General features: G+C 48.7%; 5 protein-coding genes across 5 annotated transcripts; 2 read left to right on the top strand and 3 right to left on the bottom strand.

Annotated features, from left to right (window-relative positions):
- Positions 1–154: 154 nt before the first annotated feature.
- CTAM01_02665 (uncharacterized protein) lies at positions 155–2,391 on the top strand (the record flags this gene model as incomplete). The annotated part of the gene is made up of 3 exons (XM_060518703.1): positions 155–418; positions 455–603; positions 654–2,391. The coding sequence occupies 3 exons, from the start codon at positions 155–157 to the stop codon at positions 2,389–2,391; spliced, it is 2,151 nt and encodes a 716-aa protein (XP_060386506.1).
- Positions 2,392–2,770: 379 nt separating this feature from the next.
- CTAM01_02666 (uncharacterized protein) lies at positions 2,771–3,921 on the bottom strand (the record flags this gene model as incomplete). The annotated part of the gene is made up of 4 exons (XM_060518704.1): positions 2,771–2,943; positions 3,008–3,142; positions 3,232–3,811; positions 3,895–3,921. 4 exons carry the CDS (start codon positions 3,919–3,921, stop codon positions 2,771–2,773), a joined length of 915 nt encoding a protein of 304 aa, XP_060386507.1.
- An 885-nt stretch (positions 3,922–4,806) lies between these two features.
- Positions 4,807–9,115, bottom strand: CTAM01_02667 (glycoprotein X; the record flags this gene model as incomplete). The annotated part of the gene is made up of 3 exons (XM_060518705.1): positions 4,807–8,146; positions 8,443–8,559; positions 8,625–9,115. The coding sequence occupies 3 exons, from the start codon at positions 9,113–9,115 to the stop codon at positions 4,807–4,809; spliced, it is 3,948 nt and encodes a 1,315-aa protein (XP_060386508.1).
- A 1,604-nt stretch (positions 9,116–10,719) lies between these two features.
- CTAM01_02668 (uncharacterized protein) lies at positions 10,720–11,127 on the bottom strand (the record flags this gene model as incomplete). The annotated part of the gene is made up of 1 exon (XM_060518706.1): positions 10,720–11,127. A coding segment is annotated over one exon (408 nt), but the record flags the coding sequence as incomplete, so codon positions are not given.
- Positions 11,128–14,066: 2,939 nt separating this feature from the next.
- On the top strand, positions 14,067–16,753 carry CTAM01_02669 (kelch repeat protein; the record flags this gene model as incomplete). Its single annotated transcript, XM_060518707.1, has 5 exons — positions 14,067–14,190; positions 14,241–14,336; positions 14,384–15,054; positions 15,106–16,117; positions 16,167–16,753. 5 exons carry the CDS (start codon positions 14,067–14,069, stop codon positions 16,751–16,753), a joined length of 2,490 nt encoding a protein of 829 aa, XP_060386510.1.
- Between the last annotated feature and the right edge of the window lie 3,620 nt (positions 16,754–20,373).

Below are 20,373 nucleotides of genomic sequence, written 5' to 3' on the forward strand. Positions count from 1 at the left end.
TCTTACCGTCCTTCTTTGGCTGTGCTGCGTGATCGTGCATGCATAGCGGATGGCAGGTGCAAGCAACCGTCTAGACCTCCAGGTGCTACATAATAGCTGCCCCCCTTCATGCGCATTGATTTCGAGATGCGTTCTCAAAACACCCAAGGGCAACATGGAGGCAGTCTCAGCGGCGGCCAGCATCGCTGGGCTCCTCTCCGTCGCCGGCCACGTCGTGAGTGGTCCCATCAAGCTCAATGATTTCGTCCTGGCTGCAAAGGAAATGGACATTCGAACCGAGTCATTGAATGCAAAGGTCGGGCTTCTTTCTGAAACCCTAGAAGATGTCAAGACTCTGCTTCAGACGTATGAAAGAAACCTTGCCTCGATTGTCGAGACATCTTGGGAGTCGAACATTGCTACGCTTCGATCTCACCTCGTTCGCTGCGGAAAGGACCTTGACGAATGATCCAAGTCGTACAAGAGCGTCAAGAGGTCAACGTCGAAGCGGCGGAAGTTCCTCGACATAATTCAAAACAAGCGTCTTCGGGGCATCTCGGATATGGAAACCAAGTTGACGGCCCATCGCTCCGAATTGATTTGCGACATCAGTGTCTTAAATGCGTAAGTCTCTCAGTCAACCAGGCTTCATCAGCTAACCGCCTGTTTCATAGCGCCTTTTCTATGGCGGGGCTGGCGAGGATCGGCGCTGTCCAAGAAGGACTACATCAGCTGACGGAGCTCAACTTACAAACAAATGCCACGAATGACGAATCATTCGAGAAATCGGCCGTTCAGAGCCAAAAAATGATGAACTCCTTTTCAACTGCTGCGAGTGATCGAATAAGGCAGCTTGAGAAACAAATCGAAGCTCATCGTTCAGAGACGCGGCAGTCACTGACGGCCATAAGCGACAGCATATATGGCCTGGCAAGCTCGATCAGCAGCTCCATTGAGCAGCTTAGTCAACCGCATTCTCAGACGGGTTCACTGAGAAGATTGAGTAACTCTTCTCAAACGGATGGTAGTTACGACGGCGATCTTCCAGACTTGCGCAGTCCCGTGACACATAGGCCAATAAAGACATTATGGTCCTGCGGCTCGGCCATTGGAATAGACGACTACTTTGTTTCCGGCAACAGAGAGAATGCGGTCTATTGCATATTTTGTGTACAACGCTTCGACATAAACGAATCACAAGAGCAAGCAAGGCACCTCCTAAATGTTCATGCACCAGCTGCCTGCGATCAGGGAAGGTTCTACCACTCCTTGTCGGATTTCAAAATTCATTTATGCGAATGCCATTCCGCCCAGCATCCATCACTACATTACAACGATAAGTCCATGAAGCTCTTTCGTGTAGACACCAGAAAGTCACGATATAAGCGCTTTGAAGATCTTTCTGGCTTGCAACAAGCTCCGAATTCGCAACCGACTCCGATCTACGTTGAGGAGAAGATGTCTCACCTCCTTTCAGAAACCGAGTACTTTGAAGAGCATCTGGGATCGCGCAAAAATACTTTCAGGGACATGTATGAAGCTATGGAGAGAATTTCTCATCGTATCTTTTGGGTGCGAGACCCGCCACAGCAGCTCATTCAGGTGTTTTATAAGGCAGCGGTATTACAAGAGAAGCTCAACGTCGATTACAATCGGCCATTCCCCCGAACCTGGGCCCCTCTACCAGAACACATAATCAAATTGGGTACTGGGTGGACGGGAGAGGGCTTATGTCCTATCCCACAGCTTTCCCAAAGATGGTTCGTCAAAGCCGCTGCAATTCACCCGGCAGAATGGGGCAGACTTGACAACGAAGAGCAGGAGTCCTCCTGTATAGAATGTCGGAGCGCCACAACTTATCGCACATTCGAAGAGGCAGCGTCACATCTGCAGCGACAGCATTTCAAACTTCCAAGGTCTCCTCCTACCAAAGCCAACTTGCGAGAACTCTGCCATCAGTATCAGCCGAATACATTCAACGGACGGCTCGAATCTCAGTGGAAGGACGATCTGGCTTCCATGGTTGCTAATCTAAGTGACCGGGCCCCAAGTCTACGCAAGATATACCACTGGAAATTAGGGATACTCGCCCGGTCGGATCATTTCCTCACCATGCTTTGGTACGAAGCCGCCATCAACAATCGTGAAAATATACTTTTATCCTCGATAGATGGAGCAGGCAAGTTCCTGACGATGCTCAAAGATGCTTTCCCATGGGATGGCTTAGTACACCCTATACCAGACAATTCGAGCAAGATGGACATTGGCGAAGAAGACGAAAGCTCATCTTGGACAAGAAGCGACGGTGCGGTGGATTTCAACATGTCAGATACGGTATCAAAAGAAGAGGAACAGCTGTATGAACCGCCTTGCGCAAGATTTGTCGGATGGGATCAAATTGCCACTGCATAGCCTAGCTTAAGGTTCCTCGGTGAAATTAACAGCCATCTGCTTCTCATCCAACCACTCGTCAACCCTCCCAGTTCAATCCCAGATAATGACTTGCTCTCCCTCATTATCAGTCGCGAAGTTCCCGTAGGATGCACCGATATGGACCCCATTCAACCCCGGGAACTCTTACCGAACAATCTTCCCAGCCAACTCCGTTACCTCAAGGCCTTGAGCCATGTTACTGCGCCAATATACAGCACCGTTTGCGCCCATGTATGCGTTTCCACACATCGATCCCCCGTCATAGCCGAGTTGCAGTTCATAGGACGGCGGAAGGTGAAGCTGCGTGAGGCTGGGAAGAAGAGAGAGGGATTTTATAAGATCCTGGTTACGCAACATGTCATTTGGTCAGCAGCACGTGGGAGAATCGACCTTTGAGGGATAAAGAATGGGGGAAAGATGAAGGGAGGTTTACCCGCAGAAAGTTCCCCCGGGTGATGTCTCTATGTTTGAAGTCCCGGGCTGGCGCACCTATATGGAGCTCTTCAATGTGAGGGGTATCTCGAAGTACGCCTATGAGTTTGAGGATTAGATAAAAACAGCATCGACATAGAAGTTTCCTGCTCCAAATACTCACAATCAGTCATTGTGCCCGTCCACTCGACTTCTCCCATATCAAGCTTCCTCAGGCCTTTGAGTCTCCCCGCGGCAGCGAACCAGGCCACGTTCCTCGTGTGCGCAGCTTCTCCCCAGACAAAACCATCCCGTTTAGCTTCGAGAGAGGTCAGTGAAGGACAAGCGTCGACAATCCACGGCGCATTCATGGTCGAGACAAGGTGCTTCACACCAGGCAACGCGTACCGTCTTCGATAAAGGCCTTGCCGATGGCCGCATTCTCCTCGGCAGCCCGAACCATCCATTCGACCTTGCTCAAATTCTTCATCTTACCCATGACCTCGGAAAAGAGAGCCGGCAGGGACTTTGGGGGAAGCCTCGATTCTGCGGTGAGGGTGTCCCAGGTATCACCCAAGGTCTGCCACCCCATTCCGGTATGGACATATACATCAACCGTCAACTCACGGGCTTCAGCGAGTGCTCTCGGGCACGTTTTTATCTCATTGAGTCTGTCGCGAGCATTCTTCCAGCCGTAGCGGCTCACGCCGGCGCGGACATTTCTGATTTCGAGCCGGTGAAACAGATTCGCCGGTACCTCGAGGCGCTCGCGCAACTTCGCGCTCTCGTCTTTAATGGCAACTTTGCCGCCATATTGAGAGTGAGCATCGTCAGAAGAGAGCGTGCAGATAAACGATGTCGCGTCCGGAAGACTGGAGAGCTCGCGGGCGTGGGTGGTGAGCCACGGATGACCTGTGTCGAGGAGGAATTGAGGGACGCGCGGGGTCGCATTGCTGCTGCCTAGCCACGAGGAGATGATGAGTGGGACCTGGAAAGATGTGAGCTCCCAGGCTGACGCGAGGCTTTGGAAAGGAACATGAGGACGAAGAGGAGGGAAGTTGTGGACAGTACTTTCATGATATTTTGTTTCGGAGTCATCTGGAGTTTGTGGTACTGATTCGATCGTTGAGGGCCCGGTTACTCAAGTCTGGGGCAACGGCCACTTATACGTCTCGATACGTGTATATGTAGATGGAATGGGTTCTGGCTTAATAACGAGTTATACATGTAGCTTTGTAGTATGTAAGAACGGTGGTTGAAATGATGTGACCGACGTCGAAGGCGACAGCAGATGCATGGAAGTTAGGCAACGAGTACTGTTGGTCGCATCGTAAGGCACCACAATAGCCGTGCCAAGCAAGACATGGACACTACCAACAGTTTCCAACGTTGGAGCGCATGGTCTTTTCACCCGTGATTCAAATATAAGAGGACCCATCATAATGAGCTTCAAAGCGCGTGGAATAGAAAAGCACAAATTATTGCATTGGATATCTCAAACACAATCCGGGTATTGAGGAGGCCGCCTTGCCTCATCCAGTCCCCCGGCTCATTACTTTTCCTCCCAAATCAAAGTTCTAACACTTGCAATCGCCATACACATCATCCCCCAAGTCGCATCGAGCCATGTCGATCTCCTCATCGTACCTATGTGATGGCTCATAGCCTTCAAAGCCGCGTCGTTAAGGAGCGTAAGGGTATCATAACCACAAAAAAACAAAACATATCCCCCATTAAATATGCAAAATTGCCCCAAAAGTAATGCCCGCCAAATGATGCCAATTACTCATTAGTCTTAAGGAGTGTCGTGAATTCGTTGTAAAGAAGCCAAATCATGAGTCTCTTTCTCATAAGACGCCAAATATGATGTTGGTCCAGGACCTTGGGAAGGAATGTGTAGAATAGGATGATGAACTTTTACCGCCAATTGTATAAACCCACGAAGAAGAATCTTATATAATGTTCAGAAGGATCGAATATGAATTAGAGGAGTAGAAGAACCATGAGCGGCGCCAGTATGGCGAGGATGGTCGAGGTGGCGGGCCTGACTGCTGCGGCTGTGACGGGGCCTGTCGTCGTGGTGCTTGGAGAAGACACAGTCGAGGATGGCGCTGAGGTTTCGGATGTAGAGCCTCCAGCCCCGCCAGTTGCTGTGGATGCTGATCCGGCTGAGGTGGTTGGACCGGCAGACGCGAGTTCTGAAGGGCTTGAAGCCGACGGAATCGAGCCGGCACCGCTTGTCGCTGTTCCGGATGGCGCTGATGATGCCGAAGATGAAGTTGCCGTGGAGGGTGTTGACGCGCTTGCTGGAGCACTCGATTCACTTGCAGCGCTTGACCCGCTCGCGGAACTCGAAGCAATTGAAGTACCTGAGGCACTCGAAGCGCCTGGAGATCCCGAGGAGACGCTTCCGGTTGGAGTAGAAGTTCCAGCAGAAGTCGAGCCTGTCGAAATGACAGCAGACGTCGCTGTTGAAAGGCTGGAAGTCACGGCAGTGATTCCGGAGCTAATCGTGGCCGCGGAGGTCGTGTCAGATGGCGTGGGAGAGACCGAAGGGCTAGAGCTGGATGCCGACTGAGAGCTTTCTGCTGTGCTGACGGTCGAGGGTGTAGAAGACGCTGCCAAGCTCGTGCTAGGAGACGGCGTGGGAGTCGGAGTGGATGTAACAGTGGTAGACACCTCAGCAGTGGTGGTTGTGGTTGACCCCGGAATAGGGACGGCCGAAGTATCACTGGCACCGGCGCCCTGGCTTGCCGTCGTGAGTGTAGGCGTGCCGCTTGCTTGACTCTGGGGTGGCAGGATAGTCGCGGAAGACGAAGTCTGCGGTGCCTCGCCGGTGCAGTATACTAGCCACTGCTGGAACTGTGGTTCGATGTAAAGACGCAGGGTCTCCTTCCCGTCTTCGGCGTTGTCTATCACGCATTGTCTGCAAGTCTCGAGGTTCATCTGGAAGGCGGAGCCCGCCAAGCAAATCTGGGGGTTTTTGCCTACGGTCTGAACCTCGATATAAACATTATTGCAATTGTCGAAGCAGATGGCAGGAGCGATTGTGACATCACGCTTGCCGAAGAAAGCACGGCGCTCGTAGGTCTTGCCCTCCTGCTTATGCTTGTAGGCGTGTTTGCCAATTTCAGCAGAGGATGTAGGGGCAGGAGAAGACGTGATCGTGGGTTGGGCGGTCGGAGGGAAATGAGTCAACCCTGTGGCTGAAGCCCAGTTGCCAGTCGTGATGGTCGTCTTCTTGTGACCCTTCTTACCCTTCACCTTGGTCACAATGACTTCGTACTCGAAGATGTCAAAGGGAAGACCAAAGGCATTGGGATTCAGGTTGAAGTATCCCTCATTCACTGGGTAGTAGCTTGTCTCGTTCTCCTTCCAATTTGCTAGAGTGACAGGCGGTGCTGGAATACAGTTCTGCGGGGCACAGATATAATTATCTGCTGGTGGGTCTGCCCACAGGTTGCAGCCGGCCGGCTTGGGAGGGTTGCAGACATATCCGGGTTGACAGCCCCATGTCAGGTTGGACTTCGGGTTGTATTCGGCCGCAGAGTTCAATCCAGGAGTGTTCGTTGGGGCTGGGCAAGCCGTGATCTCTGTGACCGTTGAAGGTGGCAAGGTAACAGTGACCGGGGGCAACGTTAAGGTCGAAACGACGAAAGATGTTGGCCCTGGCACGATGCTGGTTATTGTCGCACCGTCGCGAGTGATGGTCAATGTCGATGCAGGCGCAGTCTCGACGACCGTAGTCACAACTGTTGAACCAGGCAAAGTCGTCACAGAGGGAGGCAGAGTGACCGTGTTTACTTGAGTGGTGACCAGAGTCAATGTGGATCCGGGTAAGGTGATTGTCGTTAGCTCGCCTGCAATTGTCGAAACCACAGTCGACCCGGGAAGAGTGATGGTTGCAGGAGGAGGTGTGACGGTGATGACATCTGTGACTGCTGGCAGAGTAATGGTAGATGCTGGCAGGGTGAGAGTCGTGACTTCACCGGCAATCGTAGTGACCACCGTTTCGGGCGGTAGCGTAATCGTCTCAGCGGGACGCGTTACCGTCTCTCCGGGCCCCGTGATAGTGGCGGTCACGGGAATTGTGATGGTTGAAGCAGGCAAGATGATCGTAAAGGCCTCCCCAGAGATCGTTGTCGTAGTTGTGACTGGCGGAAGGGTGACGGTTGAAGCAGGCCGAGTGATCGTCTCACCAGGACGCGTAATCGTCTCTCCGGGCCCCGTGATAGTGGCGGTCACAGGAATGGTGATAGTTGAAGCAGGCAAGGTGATCGTGACGGCCTCCCCGGAAATAGTCGTCGTAGTCGTAACTGGTGGAAGAGTCACTGTTGAAGCAGGCTGAGTGACGGTCTGCGGAGGTGAGGTTTGCGTGACTGTTCGAGTGATTGGATAGGAAGAAACTATCGTTCTCACAGAAGTCTCCACGACAGTCGAGTAAAACGTTTCTCGAATCGTCCTATCGTTGGTGACGGTTATGGGAATAGTCACTGGATAACTCGTCGAAAGAGTGAGAGTTTCGAAGAGAGTCGTTGAGACGAAGACCGTTGTCAGAGAAGTCAAATATTCTGTCTGTTTGTTCGTAACAGTTGCCGTTCTTGTGGCCGTTGCCGTTGCTGTTTGGAATTCCGTGTAAGACGCAGTTATGGTCACTGGTGAAGTGTAGGTGACGAGACTAGTGAAGGTGGACACAGAGTAGGAAGTCTTGGTGATTGTGTGATCAGAGGTAATAGTGTATGGGATGCTTGTCGTATACACAAGGGTCGAGATGATTGTGGTCGTTGAAATCTGAGTAGCCGTCCGAGTCACAGGCTGAGTGATTGTTGCCGTTCGCTCTTTGGTCTCGAAGATCGTTGTTGGTGGCTGTTTCTGAGTCTCTGTAATAGTGTCCGTGATATAGTAGGTCTTCAATGTTGTGTAAGTCGTGGTCACGTATTGAGTCTTGCTTGAGATCACCGTCGTTGGAATGATCTCGGTCGATACAACGGTAGAGACCAAAGTCGAGACGGAAGTATGAATCCGAGTAGCAGTGACTTCTCGCGTCTGCGTGACCTGTTGCGTCTCGATGGAGGGAGGAAGACGAATCGTCTCCTTCTGCGTCTCAATGGAGATGGACGGGGGAAGTTGAATTGTCTGCTTCTGCGTCTGCACAATGGTGGTGGGAACTGGGACGACTTCCGTGACCTTTGTCGTGCTCGTCTTCCAAATTGTGGTTGTGGTCGTCCGGCAGACTTGCTGAGGAGTTCGCTTCCTGCCATAGCCACCTCCATAAGTTGGGACGGGGGAGGTGGTTGGACCAGGAGCATCTACAGGATCGCAACTGAGGCGAGTTAGCTCATGTAATCCCAGGCTCTACCGCATTGTGTAATAGACGGGGGATGAAATCAATAGCGGGCTCGGAAATGCAGAATCGCAAGCCACGGACCCACGATCCGTATGTTGTCTACATTCTGTCTCGGCGCCCTCTCCTCGTCTCTCTTCAACAAGGCGCCTTTGTCGGATAGAGAAGGCGGGACGTTGAAATCGTTGTAGAGGAGATAGAAGAGGATAAGGAGCCGGGTATGGCTTGGTGGGTTGAGAATGTTTGGGATGTACGCGGGAGCTTCCTATACTTACAGAGCCACCGTGGTAGTCACAGGGTAGGAAGAAACCTTCACAATTGTCTTGGTCTCGTAATCTGTCGTAGTGAAGGCTTGCGTGGTGTACACAGTCTCTTTGGAGACGATCGTGAGGCTAATTGAGGTCAGCCAGAATCTAGAGATATCCTTCCTAGGAGTCCTTGGGAGAAGGCAGCTCACGTGGAAACAACCGGCTTCTCAACAGTCAAGGTCGAGATCTGCTTTTCCGTAACAGTCGAGACCTGCTTCTCGGTGACAGTCGAAACCTGCTTCTCGGTGACGGTCACAGTCTGTCCCCAGGGGCACTTCGAGGCCCAGTGGCTACAGTCATCGGTATCGGTGCCATAGTCTGGCGACTTCTTGTCGGCGCTGGTGGTTGTGGGAGCGGGCTGGGCTTCAACTGAAGAAGCTGGTTCTGCGACGGGCTCCTTGGTAGCTGAGGCCGAGGGCGTCGCTGCCGGTTCCGACGACTGTTGAGGTTCAGGCGATGGCGATGGCGAGGGTGAAGGCTTAAGTGAAGCCGAAGATGAGGCTTCTGGCAAAGGGGCAACCGAGTATGCACCAGACGGCTCAGCATAGGAATCATTCTGTCTCGCAAATACTGCTCCGCCGTCTTGTGCCGTGACACTGGCGGCCAAGGCACCCAAGGCCAGGAGTGATGTCCAACGCATTGCCGTGAGCTTCTGACGAACGAGAGACTATGGTATCCCAAGTGCCCAGTATCAATGCAGCATGCAAGCTGGTCGCGTTGCGACTATGGACTAACGAGTGTGGGAGAGCCGCAGGTCGAAGCTGAACACACATGAACGAGTGCCAGTTGGAGATTGGGGGCAGAACAGGCTCAAAGAAGCTGAGGATGGTACCTGGGGGCTCATATGTATGTACAATGGGAAGAGGGGAGGCTGAAGAGCTGAGTTGGCAAGGCAGCCTTACCTGAGCTCAGGATCAAGATGAGGAGGGCTCCCGTCAACAGCAGGATGAGGTTCCCCGCAAGCTCTAGCCAGAGAGAGCAGTCCGTACCTCGTAAGCTACGTAGCGCAGTGTCCGTTCCGCGGGACCTCCGTCCGAGATGGTGTTGACAAAGGTGGGCGATCTATAGGCTGGGCATCTCGCCAGCTCAATTCTCGAGGCAAGGAGGGAAGGTGTTGGTCAAGTAAACAGCACAATGAGGAGGCAGGGAAACAGGATGACGAAGGAACCCAGCGACATGGGGAGCTAAGCTCTAGGCCCCGTCGCCTCTCGTGTGTCGATGTGCCACATACTGGAGGGGCGTGCCTCAGACGGCAGTCGGAGTGAATGGGGACGAAATTATCTGCCATGAGGCTTCGCTTGATGGCCATTGGCAAATGCAAGATCGGGACGAGGGCAATGGAGCACAGAAGGCGAGAGAGCCGATTGATGTGGACACTTAAGGAGGGGTGTGACGGCCCACCAGGACCCTGGTCCTGCCTGCAGAGATGACGGCAGGGATATTGACCGTGGTTGGCAAGCTGTTTCCTCGAAAGGCAGGCGGAGGCCATATGAACGGTCAAAGAGGTCGCTACAACAACGGCAAACAGTTCCGGCTCCAAGAAGACTGGCACCAAGCGGGTGCGAGATACGATGCTCGTAACTTGGCTGCTTGGGTACGCGTCCCGGGAGGAATTAGGCATGCAGCTCACAGAAAGACTTTCCTGTATGTGTGCCAAGTATAAGATACGCGACGCAAAATCATTGCGAGAATCTTGCGGCAGCATCACTAGATGCCACTAGCGGAAGATATGGCCTGACTGTGTAAGCCCAATTCATGTAGGCGTGGCGGGGAAAACAGGCGTGATTGCAGGTGAGAGAAGGGCCTGAGAAAAGACAGAAATGCCGAGACTCTGGCTCGAAGAGTGAGGTAGAGTAAAACAGATTGATCTCGTAGTAAGTTGCGCACATTTTGTCGGACTTCGTCCCCATCTGCGCCTGAGCTACATGGGATGAGGTCGGGCGGCCGTGAGGCGGCATCGGCCGGCCGTTTCTGTCGTCCATGGGTTGGGAGGGGGGCGGGTGGCATTGGCAAGGGCCAAGGCCGATGCACATACAAGGGACTTTTGCTTAGATGGAGGTCCTGAGCGGTTGGCCTGTGGCCCTCTTGCGCAAGATTTGACCGCCAAGCTGCACGCCAGGATCGTACCCTCGAAACTGTGTGCAATATTGCCTCGTCGGATGGGCCCAGGTCTTGGGCATCACCAAGTGGTGGGATGAAAGGTAACGTAACGGGCAGATTTCCGTAAGTTTAAAGCCTAGCCTACTAAGTAAGCATGGCCGGGAAGCGGGAGGGTGGCAGACATGCGGGATGCGAAGCGCCTGCAACTGTCGAGGTCCGGCATGGGGGAAGAAGATTGAAGATCATCGGCCCAGATATGCAGACGATATTGCTTTCGGATAACCAGCACGCCAGGTACGACGAAAATCCAGTTGGTCGAGTGACAGCCTGTGGCAAAAGATATAAACATGAACCGGAAGACCGATCAATGTGCGACTGATGAAAAGCTGGGAAGCAACTTCCGCCTGCCCCTTGCGGATGCTCGGTCGCCAGTGACAGAGCAACGATCTTGCCTTTTTGTTTCTGGGATGGTGATTGCCCGGTCGATTGCAGCGGGTGAGACCGAAAAGAAGCCCGGGTAGCACAGCAGGTGCCACTGGTGAACCTTGCAGCACGATTCAAGAGTGCCAATGGATGACGATCTTGTCTAGACTTTGTGTGTCTAGGTAGAGACGTCTGATGTGCCGTCTGATTATTGATTCAATGGCTGGTTTCACGGTACCACCTTGAAGGTGCGCCGGAATCAAGGACAAGTCATGAGCATCATGTACTTCTCATCCTCGTTGAACTGTTTCCAACTCTACGGTCGTATTGCCGACGAGCAGAAAGTCGCGACTGAGAGCTAGTCAGCACGAGCAGCCTCTCGTGGTGAGATATCTCCGTGTCATTGAAGGATTGGGACTTGGGTCGGCAGGGACCTGATCCTTGGCCAGTCTTTCATCGCGGCACATCTGATTGCTGCTGAAGAGGAGAAGTCTCTGCTCGCCGCCACCCACATTGTGCAATCCTTGTGTAGTTGTAAGTCATCTGAGCGGCTAGACCGAGTAATACTGAAGCCTGGTGACAAAGTGTGAGTGAGCATGAGAGGAGGTCCGGAGGTGTCAGCACAGAAGGATGAGATGACCAGGAACAAGGGGGATGAGCGAGTGAATGAGTGATTGAGTGAGTGACAATAGAGATGAGCTAAGGCGGAAGGAGATTAGCTCAGGAACAGGGGAAACGTGCTCCCGCCCTATGGGAGGAACTGCTCATGGGAGTTATCCCATTTAAGGTATAGCTCAATGATCTAATCCTAGAGAGGGAAAGAGGGGTAAAATGGACAACAGTGGGTCGCTTCCGTCCGTGCTTATCCACACCTCCAGCCTTCTCAAACTGGAAGCTGCGATTGGTCTGATTGTACATTACCTCATCAACGCTAAACCATTTTGACTTAGTTGTCGCTCCACCTTCCTTCGACGCCGTTTGGCACTTTATTTTGTTTCCACCTTTCTTTCTTCACCTCCCCGTCCGTACACCAACAATGTTTCCATCCAACGGCCAAATCGGCGTCGTCTACGTGTTTGGCATCTCTAATAAGCTCTATTGATGGGAAACATCGTTAGGAGCGATCTCTTGCTCTACCTTCGCCCTCTTGTATCTTGCGATGAGGAGCCTCATCAGGATTTATACCCGTCCGATGATGGGTCGTTGTTTGCGCTCAGAGGCTCAGACACCATCCTCCTCACCGACAGTCGATATTACAAGGATCAGTCTTACTTGGTCAATCCCACAGGGCTGACACCGTCATCTTTTCTCTCTTTTCAATGAGCCGTCCCCTTCATCCGTGCCTGGTCTGGGAGCTGGAGAATCGAACGAAGCAGCTCATCCGAACGCCCATGTCCCCGATCCTGGCCCGCTCCCGCAACCAACTGTGCTGGTCCCATCCAGACCTCGCAGGTTCAACTTGGCAATCCGTCTATTGACTGACTTGCAGATGCTCAACCCCTGCAATAACCACTGCCACCACACCATTTCCTATGCAAGCTGATGCCGGGACCGCTGTACCCAACGTGGTGATCAGAGCCACAGAGGCACGTTACTGCGTCCAACATGCATTTAGAATTTTTCTCCCGCTTACGCACCTACTCGTAGCTTACCTTCTCGAATCATGTCACCTCCGTCAATGTAGTGTCCCGCTGGAACCGCAAGTTTATCCGGAATATCAACGAGTCACCTTGCCGCCTCGGCTTACTTACCACTACGAGTAAAGACACGGGCTTTTGCTGACAATAAGGTTCAGCAAGCTTTGCAACAACTTTGAGCAAACTGCACAGGGGCAGCTCGGCAGCCAGAATCCTCTCCTTTCGGCGTGTCTTTGTTGTGTCGTCCAACTCATAACACATTGTTTGGCTTGTCTTTGTTGTCCGAGTCTGGTCTTGGAAGGCTTGTGGTGCTGAACGGTGTGTGCACCGTATGCCAAGAACAACGTATTGCCTACATGGTGGTCCCGTTGCGGCTGTGTTCCAAGTCGTAGCCTGATTGCAACACACCTTTACTTTCTGCAATTGTGCAGTTTGTCTTCGCCCCGAATATTCATACGAGGTTTGGACTTCGGAGCAGCATCTTTGATAAACAGAGGTTGCGCCGGTGAGACAAGTGTCTTCTACGATGACCTTGTTTTCTCCTGTGGTTCGTTGGCGTATATTCTGGGCTGAATGTAGCTAGAAACCACAACGACGCTCTAAGTGGGTGATGAGGCTGAGCACTCTTCTGTCAGATGCACAACTCTTTACCGCAGACGAAGGCATCCCTTGCCCCTCTCTGTTCACCAATCATTTCGTCACATACCTCCCATCCTCTTATGGATCGGTACGAGCTTCCCATCTGTGCAAGTGTTCTTCCAAAGGACCGCCGAGCCCGGCCTAGAGTGGTGTCCGATGAGTTGCATACACCTATCTCTTCTTCTTCTACCCTCCATCTCAGGCATTGCTCCAGCCACGGTAGTTCAGCGGCCCAGCCTTACATAGTTCTAGTGAGCACTTGGGCGAGATCCTCCAGTCGCAACCATCTTATCAGTTTTCCTGCCGACTGGTTGGTCTTGTCGGCCCTGTCCCGTACAGTTCTCGTTGCCACCGTATCGGTTCGTCTTTTTGAGCACACGGAGTTAGCGACACTGCGGGGTCGATCGAACTGTGTGTGTGCCCTCTCAACATCCGCCTCAAACATTCGATACACTCTTCTCGAACAAAGAGGTTCAAATCGCTGTTCCAGTGGTATCCTCCATTGACCATAGGCAAGGCCAACACTGTCAGCCTCAGCACCCATCCCTCCGGATTGTGTGCCCTTCTCTTCGCCAGTCATTCCCGCCCCAAACCAGCCGGGCTTATGTTTCCCATACTCTGACACTTTTCCTCCACTGCTTTCGAGAAAGGTTGCCACCGCTCCTGGTAACGCAGTGCGGTTCCCCCAAATAAGCACCACCTCCAGCCGCAATGCGCTGAGACAGCAGCGGGCGGCCTGAATTTCTTCCTTACGCGTTTCCGAATCAGCCAAAACACAGCTCCGTCGAGAGAATGGTCTGTGTGAATACCGCCTTGCTGGTGGCCGTCGCGGGCCTCGTGACTGCCCAGTATGATGGGTGGGATCTTGAGAAGGGCCAAGTGAGCTCGTCCATGTGTTATTGGTACGCACCAAGAGGTTTGCAACACCGAGTCGTTCCGAGTTAGCAGTACCTGACCAGATTGAAGCTGCCGTCATTCGAGATACGCTATGGCTAGATGGTGGAAGTCTGTATTGGACCCCAACATATGGGGACGGGTCGACCGGATATCCAACGACCCTAGGTGAGTCCATTTTGGCATCATTTACGATCGATTTCTGACATCTCCAGATAACCCTCTGGGTCTCATGTACTCACTCAACTTCAGCAAGCCTTTCGACAAATCAACAAACATCACTAAGCTCATCGAAACTCATTCAAAGGCTCCTTCTGGTAGTGGTAACGCCAATAGCTTCGCTCCAAACACTATCGATGGTGCTCTGCTATACAACGATGCCGAGTTCTTTCTGTATGGAGGTGTCTTTGCCAAACCAACGGACGCTTACGCGCCTCCGCCCGGCGACAAGGCACTAGTATGGCGTCTCTACGAGTACGGCGCAGAAAAGGCCGCCTTCAACAACGGAAGCGATCAGAGAGCCCTGGACAACGGCGTGACTCGATATGTTGCCCATGGGGGGGCTGCCAGTGCTCCCTCGGAGAATAAGGCCTGGTATGTTGGCGGCATGCGGTCGCCTCTATGGGGCGACATGTATCAGAGCACTACGAACCGTTCTCTGAACGCTGTCAACGCCTCCAATACCCTCATCACCCTCGACATGTCCACCCAGATGTTCGAAAAGTTCTCCAATAAGACTTTACTGCCAAGCAGTATCAAGGCCAGGGCAAACCCTGAGGTCGTCTGGGTTCCAGTTGGTGCTGAGGGTATTCTCGTCGTCCTTGGCGGAGTTACCTATCCCGAATATGTCAATTCCAGCCACAAGTCCGACGACGCTGTCAAGAGCGTAAGTCTTGCGGTTGCAGTTTCTACTCTATCCATCTAACATCCTTCATAGGCAAGTGAAAGTCCTGCTTTCATGGAGACCATCGACATTTACGACGTAGCCGGCGATAAGTGGTACCAACAGAAGGTCGACGGGACAAAACCGCCTGCCCTTACTCGAGGCTGCGCTGTACTTGCGCCAGCCCAGGATTACTCCAGCTTTAACATTTACTACTACGGCGGCTACGATGGAATCCACCCCAAAGAAGACTTTAGCGACGACGTCTGGGTTCTCTCGATTCCTTCATTCCAGTGGACAAAGGTCTACGAGGGGACAGCCCTACACGCCCGTGCCGGTCATCAGTGCGTAATGCCTTACCCTGATCAGATGATGGTTGTCGGCGGCTATGCTGCGATGGCTGGAAGCGGAGCTCCACCATGCCTTGAAGGAGGCATCATGCAGGTCTTCAATCTCTCCAGTGTAGAGTGGCTTGATGGATACAGCCCGACGAAATGGTCAAACTACACCATCCCAACCGCCGTCCGGAGCAAGATTGGAGGCGATGAGAAGGGTTCCGCAACGAAGACGACTCCCGAGCCGTCAGGCTGGTCTGACCAAGGACTGGCATCCATCTTTGCGACTCCCTATGTTACCTCAAAGATTAATACATGGTACCCGTACACAGAAGCCAAAGACCCCGGACGACCAACTGTCACAGGGGGCGGAGACAACAACGGCGGCGGCGGCGGAGGGACCCCGAAATGGGTTGCCCCTGTCCTCGGCGTCGTCCTTGGTCTTGTCTTCATCACTGCCATCCTGGTCGGCTTCTGCCTGTGGCGTCGTCGTAGAATACTCAGAAGAGGCAATGGAACGGCAACCCACACCGACGACAATGGATCTAGAATCATCTCCTGGATCAGAGGCCAGCCCAGCGAACCAGCCAAGGCGCCTACCGTCACTACCGAGGAAGCCTCTTCCCAAGATATGGCTGAGGTCCGGACGCCGCCCCCTGCCCCTGCGGCATCGCCTGTACCCCAACAGGTGCATCACGAGATGGCAGACAATCAGATTGCAGAACTACCAGGTAAGATATTCTTGACATCTCTACCTGAACAAGTACTAACCAAGAACAGACACTTCGCGGCCGCCAGAACTGCACGGTACAGGTCTCACCCCCATCGAGATCATCAACAAGCACACGCACTTTGGAACCGGTGGCACATCCAACCCCGCAACAACTCACCAATCATCCTACTACGCCTCCGTATCCTCCAACGAGAACGCTTCATCGCTCTCCCGCTCCTCGGGCGTCCTCGGGTACCAGACCCGCGCTCAATCGCCCGACCCAGGTCCGCCGTCGCCGCCCATCAGCAACGCTGCGGCCGCTACTTCTACCGGACGAGTCGGCTCTGATGTCTCCGGTCTCAGCGATCAGGAGGCGCGGCACCTGCGGCATATCAGCGAAGCGACCGTCAGCTCTGCCTCGTCGGGCGGCGAACAAGATGGCCCGGTTGCTCGGGAGCAGCCACGTAGCATCCCGGAGACGGTGCCGGAGACGCCGACACCAGGACACCCGAGTCCTCTGAGCCCGCCGACCGGAGCATCGGATGGTGATGATTATATTAGTGCGAGGATGTTGCCGGTTAGCCCGGCTGGTACTGCGACTTTGAGGAGGAGTATGTTTCACGAGAGTGAGGATGATCTTGGGTCCAGGAAGTAAACTATCTCTACGGGCAAGGCACTGTTTTCGGTTGAGCTATCTATCTCTTAATTTTGAATAAACATATTGATGTCATCTACTCTGTTGAGACAACGGAGACCCTTCTGTGTGAGCACCGGCGGGTAAGTACACAACCTACAACATAGTCGACAAGACTGTGCAAGCTATACTCCGCCGTAAGTATGATAAGGGTCAGAACGGAAAGGCTGAAACTCTCATCCAAGGAACATGTCATCTCAACTACTTTGTCAGGTGATCTTATAGTGTTGGATATCTTCTATATGATGTAAGTTAGATCGAAGAGAAGAACGAGCTACAGGTTAACGTTTCTCACATGGGTCAGGCCTCAGAATGTTATCACGAGTACCTAGAACACCTGCAGTCGGAAGATCACGCCCGATCTCAGTGAGTCACGTTCCAAAGCTGTCCACAATTGTGCGTGTGATTTACCTCTGCTAGAAAAGAGCCGAATAGCTCCGCAAAATCGTTGAATTTTCAATGACAAGCAGATATCCTCACCACTAGACTATCGGGGATGGGTGGATGTGATCATCCAGTGACAGTTGCTGGGTTGGTGACGATGGACACAACTTGCGTCATATAGGGCTGGATTAGACCCATACTTTGGCTCCACAATGAGCGTCCTTGTAGTTACCATGTTTAACCTATTTTGAGCAGATAGTCTTATGTCCAAAGACTTACTTTGCGCACATGGCAATGAAAACCAGTCGAAACGAATCTCGGACGTTTGAACTTTCGGAATGGCACGCGGCTTGATGAAGCCAAAAGTGACCCCCCCTCCCCCAAGAGTGGTACAATCTCATCCACGTGAGGATGCTCGAGGCTCTTGAGTCTCAACTTCAAAGAAAGCCCGAACTCCAGAATCAGACCTCCGGAAAAGAGGCTAAAAAGCATAAACTATTTGCTAATTACGAACCAACGTATAGACAGTATCCAAAGAAAAGGGTAGCAAGATGGAGAGTGAAATATAATGGAATCCGGCAGCAATGTTAAGATAATTCAGATGAGTCAACAGCTAGATGTGAGATGGAGACGTCAAAGTTAAGAGGGTAAAATCATGACAATGAAGCAAGTCAGACGGAATGCAAAAAGGATCCAGGGTAGGGTCTGAAGCAGTGAAGGAATTAATTGTGAGAAGCAAGATGGCGAGAACGCCTGTTCCTATGACCACGTTTACGGGGCGGTTATAAACTTCAAGCATTGAAGCCCATTCGGTGTTCCCAAGTCTATTCTATCTCATTGAGTGTTGTATAAAGTCAAGATTTACGTCTCTAGTCTTCTCCACCGCTAATTATATTAGGAACCTTGAGTTAAGTGTAATCCGTAGAGATAATACTATCGGATTAGAAGTCTAATTTAACCGCAGCATATAACTAACTACGCAGGGGCCAATTAGGGGCCCTATTTATAATTATTATAGCTAGCCTAACTTATAATTAAAACCTCTTTTTTATACTTATATAAAAATTTATATAATTTAATTAATCTCTTTATTAACTTACGGTTTAAACTAACTACTTTATAATAAGGATATTAATATTAATTAGTAATTAAATTCTATTATTATAAATTAATAAAGTATTTTACTATATAAAAAAGACGACCTCTTAATATTATACGGGATAAGAAATTCGTACTAATTAATTTTATAAAAATAAATAAAAAAAGAAGTAATTTTTAAATACTATATAGAATTAAATAATCGTAGCTTTTTATTACTTATAAAAAGTCGATATTTATTATATTAAACTACGTTAATTAATAAAACTACTTAAATAATTAGTTTTTTTACTATTACTTTAAGTAGTTTTTTTACTATTACTTTAAGTAGTTTTTTTACTAAATAACTTTCCTATAGCCGGCCCGTAATTAAAAATTAACTAGTTAAATTAATTAAAAAAAGTACTTACGTAACGACTACTTACTTAATTAATTAATATAATAAACGAGCTTAATAATATAATATAAAAAAGTACTGCGTAATTAAAAAAAAGATCTCTAAATATAAATATTCTTATTTAGTAATAAAAGTAATTTTATAAGAGTTATAAAGTTAAGAGGCTTATAGTATATAAAAAGGTCTATTATTATAAAGATTTTATAAATATAATTATAAGCTCGTAATTTAAATAACCTTTTTATAGCTCCTTTAACTACCCCCTAAGTATTATTTTAAAATATAATATAAAAAATAGTTTTATAAAAAAAAGGGGATTTAAAAGCTTTAATAATATTATACTAAAAGTATTATAAATTTTAAAAATTAATTTAAAAAAAAAGTAACTACTTTAAAATAATTTTATAACCTCTTACTAAAGTTATAATTAGTTTAAAAAAAGGCTAAAAAAACGAGGATTTAAAAAAAAAAAAAAGAATCCTCTAAAAAGCTATTAAAAAACTTTTTTTTATATTAGTTCTTAGTACGAAATTATTAATTTTAAAAAATTAACTAAATAATAAAAAGAATTATTAATAAGCAATAATTACCTAATAATAATTAAGCTATAAAAAAAACTACTTAAAAAATATAAAATAGGGTACTAAAAAATAGTTAAAAAAAGATTTTTAAAGTAATTAACCCTACTTAATATAAGTAACGAAGTAATAAGTATTTTTAATAAGTCCTTTAAGTCCCCGATTTTATAAAAAAGAGGGCTTAACTTTACTAACTATACTTAACTACTTATTTAGTTCTTAATAACCTATTTAGCTCCTTTACGAGCTACTTAGTGTTTATTTCTAACTATTTTTCTAAAATACTACCCTAAAAAAAGTAAATTAAAAAAAAAAGTAATTTAAAAATTATAAAAAGTACGAGGCTTAAGAAGTTAAAAATATATAAAAATAATAATAATTAGTAATTAATAAAAATCCCGAGATTAATTATTATATTTTTTTATAATAATATAAACGTCTATTACTACTATTAAAAAAAAAACTATTAAAACCTACTTTTTTATATTAAATAAAAAAAAAGATCTTAATAAGTATAATAACTAATAATTTAAAAAGGTAATAATAATTATTAAAAATAATAAAAATAAGAGTAATAATAAAATAATAAAAAAAAGCGGGAATTACCTAAATTTTAATAAATTCGTTAAGTAATAAAAATATAAATTTATTATAACTAATACGTAAATTAAATATATCCTTATTAAAATTAAATACGTTAATAATTATTAATACGGGTATAAACTAAAGTACGACCTTTAGTAAGTTAGGATAAAAGAAAAGAAGAAAAAACCCGATCCTAAATAGAATTCTAATCCCTTATAAATAGGTAAATATTAACCTAGATTATTAGGGGACGTAAATATATAGGACCATAAATTAACCTAATAATAAGTAAATTAACGTAATATTAATCTATTTAACTAAGGTTTATAAAAAAAAGGGGCTATAAGGGCAACCCCTATTTTATAAAATCGTAAATAACCTTAATTACTAGTTAGAAAAATAGTTCGTAAATATAAGCCTAAGAATTATAAAAATAGTTAATAAATTTCTCTATAAATAAGAGGTATTATTAACGTAATTATAATTATAAAAACTATATAAAATTTTAATAATAATAATTATAAAAAAAAATTCGTACT

The sequence above is a fragment of the Colletotrichum tamarilloi genome (assembly GCF_030869305.1).
Source record: "Colletotrichum tamarilloi strain Tom-12 chromosome Unknown Scaffold_6.1, whole genome shotgun sequence".
Taxonomy (NCBI): Eukaryota; Fungi; Ascomycota; class Sordariomycetes; order Glomerellales; family Glomerellaceae; genus Colletotrichum; species Colletotrichum tamarilloi.